At 45.7% G+C, this 6,306-nt stretch overlaps 1 protein-coding gene across 1 annotated transcript; it reads left to right on the forward strand.

Annotated features, from left to right (window-relative positions):
- The first annotated feature begins 3,793 nt into the window (after positions 1-3,793).
- On the forward strand, positions 3,794-4,432 carry LOC106808423. Its single transcript, XM_014811142.1, has one exon. The coding sequence runs from the start codon at positions 3,794-3,796 to the stop codon at positions 4,430-4,432; it is 639 nt and encodes a 212-aa protein (XP_014666628.1).
- The last annotated feature ends 1,874 nt before the right edge of the window (positions 4,433-6,306 follow it).

The raw sequence follows: 6,306 nt of genomic DNA on the forward strand, positions 1-6,306 counted from the left end.
GTTTCAGGGCCACGGTGTTACAAATATTGGAAAAATTCCATAAATATGCCAATGGGATGATGAAAATAATTCAGTCATTTAAAACTGCAATTTACCCCCTAACCTCAGAATCACCCAATTATAACATGTATTTCATTATGCCACTTTCGCGAATATAAAGACAGATTTTTGCAAGTTAAAATCTTTGATTCTTGTATTACTGTTCTCCATAACACTTATTCGATACTTTTATTGGATTCCTTGTCCCTGAAAACATAGGATTAGCATATTTTAAAAGGTGTTTAGGGTGATTAGAGGCAGAAATACGGCCAAATATGTATTTTATAGCGGCCATTTTGAAAATTCAAAATGGCGGCAATACCGGTATCTCCGCAAATGTAAACATTGTTTTTCGAATTCCTCATGTTATAACCTTTCCAAAAATGCATAGGTTTGCTAATCTACCATGATTCTAAACTAAATTAAATTTATTGACATAGTGAACCTGACTAGTTGTTACAAGATGCCAATAAAGCCATTATTATAATAATTATTACTCTTGTATGTCTAGATCTGAAAGGCGGCTGATCAAACTGGGACAAAATTAATCAGTGTTACCACAAGCATGATGAGTCTTCGGCTGAATGTTCTTCGTACTGTATTTTTGAGCGAATCCGTTGCGTTATCGATGAAATCTAGCGGGGTCTTCGTTTTCGTGATTTGACCCCCAAATTACGAAAATGAAGACCCTCATCAAACTGCCAAAATATCACATTTTATACGTCAGGGCACCAGCAGACTCTTCCTCAATGTTGTGGTACTAATGGCATGGTTGAGGGAGTCTTCGTTTTTGGGTCTTCGTTTTCGAGGTCTTTGGTCTTCGGTCTTCGTTTTCGTAACACCCGTACTGGCAAGCAGTAAGATTTGTGTGCAGTCCTCGTATTTTTATGCTTTTACTTGCTAATCTATAAGAATGTGATTTTAATACCAGATAATTAAACAATTTTTGTTTAATTTAAAGGTCCAAGTACGGTGTTCTAGAGGGCAGATATTCTGGCGACATGATACAGAAAATTGGTGGAGTACTGCCAGTTAGTGTTCAAGGATTTGAACATGATCAGACTGTCACGATACTATTCGGTAATATATGAGTAATATCACAGTGTTAGAGCCAACCGGGAAGGTTCTTAGAATCAAAACTGAAACCGACTTGTTATTCATGATCTGTGTTTGGTTGAGCTGATTGTGTTATTGTGTGGCTTGTTAAAGAAATGTCTTCTGTTCATTAAAAGATATAGTTCGTGGTATCCTGAACGCGACATGGTGTCAGAAGTAAACATGGACATACAGTGATTATTAAAAAGCAAGCGGGGACGACGCTATACACGTACACGCGCGCACACTCGGGTACACACACGTGCACGCGGGTACATGCACGTGCACGCGGGTACATGCACGTACACGCGGGTACACGCACGTACACGCGGGTACACGCAGATACACGCACGTACATGCAGGTACACGCGGGTACACGACTCACGTACACGGCGTAGACACGCCAGTATAACACGCACGTACATGCAGGTACACGCGGTACACAACACGCACTAGTACACGCGACGTACCCTGGCGGGTACACGCGGGTACACCACGTACACGCGAGTACACGCCCGACACGTGCACGCGTCCACGCGACGTACACTGGAGATACACCACGTACACTCGAGTACACGCACGTACACGCGGGTACAGCGGAGATACACGCACAAGGATGCCGGCGGCGTCCGCTCGCACCACGCATCGTGGAGCGACCCGGTGACCACGCCAGATACACTCCCGCACGACAGCCGCGGGTACACGCGCACGTAACATTCCGCGGGTAACACGCACGTGTATGGCTGCCACAGTGGACAACAAAGTCAGAGACAATCATGACTGACAATAGTCTATGCGCATATAATCGACCAATGGAAGACGACGGCATATATGCCCTGCATTATAAATGACATAGACTGAGGCATTATTAGTGCCCGCTATAATCTGGAGCCAATCAAATCAATAGGAATTTTGTGCGCACCATAAATAACTGTCCGTCCCACCCGTGTTGTACCGCACCTGTCCGTCCCAAAAATCAAAGAATCTATCCCTCTTGACCCATAAATAAACTGTCCGTCCCGTTTTTACACTTCCGTCCCGTTTTACCAATTGCATGAATGTATTGGGACTGGTATCCGGCTCACCCTGCCTACAGCAATGAAACTACGCTTCTGCGACGACAGTTCGGCCGCGAAACCATCTACCAGACGTGGAAAAATCTCAGCGGCGGCCAGTGCCCATGAGCATAATTGGGGGCACAGCGCCCTAGCATAACATCATTACATTGTATTCAGCCGAACCAAGACAAGTGGCTCTCGAGACGGTCAAAACGCGGAGACGGAGTTATTTTATGGTGACATAATTCCTTTGATTTTTGGGACGGAAGTGGTCAAGAACGGGGACGGAAGTTATTTATGGTGGAACATAATTCTTTGATTTGGATTGGCTGCGATATATATGCGGGCCATATATTCGCAATTTATAGCGGGCATATATTTCCTCCGCTTCCCATGTGGTGATTATATGCGGGCAATAGTAATATCGTCAGTCATCTAGTTCTTGTATTTTGTCCACCTGGGGGCAATCTATAACACCGGTGGCAGCGCGGCGGGCACACGCACGTACCCCACATTGCTACAAGCCGCGGCGTACACGTCACCTGCACGCGGTACACCCACGTACCGCGACCCATGCTGAACACCTTGGCGCCGCGCATAGATCTGTCTGTTACAAAATCATGTGATGTTCGTAACGAACCACTCCCAGTAGAGTGACTTTCGTTTAACGAAAATTCCTCGCAGTAGCTGATTCGTAATGAAATCATTTCCGCTCGTAGTTCGATTTCGTTAACGATAATCACTCTTGTTAGACTTGATTCGTTACGAAAATCAAACTGATTTTTGTAACGAAACTCACTCGCATAGGCTGCTTCTGCGCGCGTACGACATCACTCGCAGCTACCTGAATCTCGTAACGACAATCCACTCTTGGTAGAGCTCTTCGATTTCGTACAAAATCATGATTTTCGTAAACGAAATCAAGTCATGGCACGAGCACCTGTGGCGCCCGCACACACACCCCCAATATCAAGAGTATTGGCCCGAGTGGCGGCCGACGAGATAGCCGTACAGAGATTTGCGTCCGAAGTTGAACAAGGAAATAGTGATCGTGGCAGAAATATGCTGCCTAGTCATCTACTGTATGGGCGGGATGACGCTATGAGCAACATATCAACATACCATTTGAGTTTGAAAAGGTGAAACAGAACAAGTCAATGGTTCGACTTGGTGCTCCACGGGAAATTGAATGAGAACAGAACTTTCGTGGCCGCACGCGTTGGATACAGGTAATTCAGCCAGAACGGTGGCACAGTTCCTACCTGCGAGGTATAACAAGGCTAGAGACGGCGAGAATGATTTCAGTTACGCAGTCTATATGAACTGGGCAGAACATTGTGAGCTTGCGTCACGGCCCTAAAGAGGAGAACATCAGGACAGGTAGTGAATTGGCATTACTGATAAAAGGTGCGTGTCAGAGGAGAAATTACAACTGACCCCTGATCTGACCCTTGCAAGAGCCATCGAAATAACTAGACAGACAGAGCAGGTGAAGGCACAAGTAACTGTTCAAGGCCACGAAGTTAGAGATCTGGAAGAAGTGGTACGACCATTTAAGCCAAAGTTTCAGCAGCAGAGTAAGCGCTACTACGGTGACAAGAATGCATATGGAGCCACCAGGCAGGGTTACTATGTGTACCAGGTGTGGGTCGAGCCATGGTCGGGGTGACAGCTGCCCAGCGAAGGACAAGCGCTGCAGGAAGTGTAAAAAGATGGGACATTTCCAAGCTGTCTGTCGGACAAAACAGGCAAATGAGGTGACGTCACGACATGCGAATGACAGTGGTACGAGTGAGAGCTATGATAGGCTATTCATAGGATCAATCACTCAGGGTCGGGATGACCCATGGCAAGTGCAACTGGAAATTGCCGGCAAATCGGTGGATTTCAAAATAGATACTGGGGCAGACATCACCGTCATGTCAGCAAGAACGTACAGTGGCTTGCATAACAGACCAGTATTGAAGCCGACAAACACCATACTGTCCAGTCCAGGAGGAACACTAACATGTAAGGGACAGTTTGTGATGCAGACGAGCCATACAGGGAAAATGTACAGCTTTCCAGTGGTCGTACTTACGGGCCCACAGGTTAATAATCTGTTAGGTCGACAGGTGGCATCACAAATGGGCCTAGTGAAGCGAGTCAACGAGATAGATAGAACATTGTTTGGAGATATTGGTTTGTTAAAGTGCGACCCGGTAAAAATACAGCTGAAAGAAAATTCCATACAGTATTAACACTGCCCGCAGGGTGCCATTTCCGATACTGTCCAAGGTCAAGTAGCTGGAATATATGGTGAGCGTTGGGGTCATCGAACCAGTTACCGAGCCGACAGACTGGTGCGCCCCTATGGTTCCTGTTGTTAAACGCAATGGGAATATACGCATCTGCGTGGATTGGAAGAAGCTGATTGAATTGGTGCGTCGGGAGCGATTTATACTGCCAACTTTTGATGATGTAATCCCTAAGCTGGTAGGAGCACGGGTGTTTTCGAAGTTGGATGCGTCGAGTGGGTTTTATCAAATGCCACTAGACCCTGAGAGTTCAAGATACACCACATTCATCACACCGTTTGCGTGGTACTGTTTCCGCCGTGTCCCATTCGGGATTACATCGGCACCAGAGGTGTTTCAACGTAAGATGACGGAGCTTGGACCTGGAGACATGGTACGGGTAAAGTTGGACAGGGAGAAGGGATGGAAAACACCGGGAGTGGTTGTGAGTCAAGCGACTACCCCACGATCATACATAGTGACTACCGATGGTTCGGCAACAATGCGCCGAAATCGAAGACAGAAGGTCAGCCTTGGTGATGATGTGGCAGTTCCTGTGGAATCCCAGGATACACCCATGTTAGAGACAGTGCCATCTTCTGGTGAACGAACTGAGACTCCAGAAGATAATGCGCATGAGATGGATGTGGAATCACATTCACCCGGTCCAGGGGCGTGTACAGGATTTGTACCAGGGGGGTCCAACCGTAACCCAAACTTGGGAGCACGCGAAGGGGGGGTGTGGGGAATTTTTTTGAAATTAGACCCCCTCAGATGCGTTTTCTGCGCGAGCAGGGGGGGTCCGGACCCCCTGGACATCCCCCCTGTACATGCCCCTGCGGTCCACGGACAAGCGGTCGGGTAGTGCGCAAGCCGTTGCGTTTTCGGGATGATATTGATAAATGATTATTGGTAGCGAGTAGTGTGGTTAAAGTAACCAGTGCTTTGTGGAAACTTTAATGAGTCAATGCATAGGGAAGTATTGCGTGACAGGGAGAAAGAAACGGTTGTAAGATTATATATTATTCGATTCTCAGATATGTTTAAAACAATGTTCTACATTCAGTTGAGTAACAGACAATCTCAAAAGAAGGGAGATGTCACGATACTATTCGGTACTACATGAGTAATATCAGAGTGTTAGAGCCAACCGGGAAGGTTCTTAAAATCAAAACTGAAACCGACTTGTTATTCATGATCTGTGTTTGGGTGAGCTGGTTGTGTTATTGTGCGACTTGTTAAATAAATGTCTTCTGTTCATTAAAAGATATAGTTCGATCGTGGTATCCTGAACGCGACACAGACCTTGCCACTGAGATCTGCTGCCAAAAAAGTTTGCAGCCTCTGAATCAGTTGTTCAACGCAACTGCGCATCAGATTGTACGACAGAGAAGAGGGCTCGTCGCAAGCAAAACACTACATGCATTGTGTATGTATATAGCAGTTCATATTACACATTATCAAGCCAATACCTGTAAAATATTAATTATGGACAAGGACTCATACAACGCATATTTTTTCACATTTGTTTACAGTTTCAATGCTTTAAAGAAACCAAGTAATTCATAGCATAGAGCTGCTTGAACTATTGTTTTATGTATACTGAGAACTTGAGTTTAAGCTATTTTTGCTAATATAATGGCCAACAAATCAACATGATACTGTTTAGTTTACAGTACAGAACAGTACAGGCCAAGCACAGTACCACATGCATCAATGACTGATGATGGCATACCAGTGGCTTTCAGACCGGCCGAGCCTTATCCTGATCGACTTATTCCACTACTGGACGATCAATAGCCCTGTTCAGGTAAATAAACCAAGTGAAGAATCGAGAA

This window comes from Priapulus caudatus, unplaced genomic scaffold, assembly GCF_000485595.1.
Source record: "Priapulus caudatus unplaced genomic scaffold, Priapulus_caudatus-5.0.1 Scaffold276, whole genome shotgun sequence".
NCBI lineage: Eukaryota > Metazoa > Priapulida > Priapulimorpha > Priapulimorphida > Priapulidae > Priapulus > Priapulus caudatus.

What these genes read in the sequence shown, in the direction of transcription:
- LOC106808423 (XM_014811142.1), top strand. Translation starts at nt 3,794, where the DNA reads ATGCATATGGAGCCACCAGGCAGGGTTACTATGTGTACCAGGTGTGGG.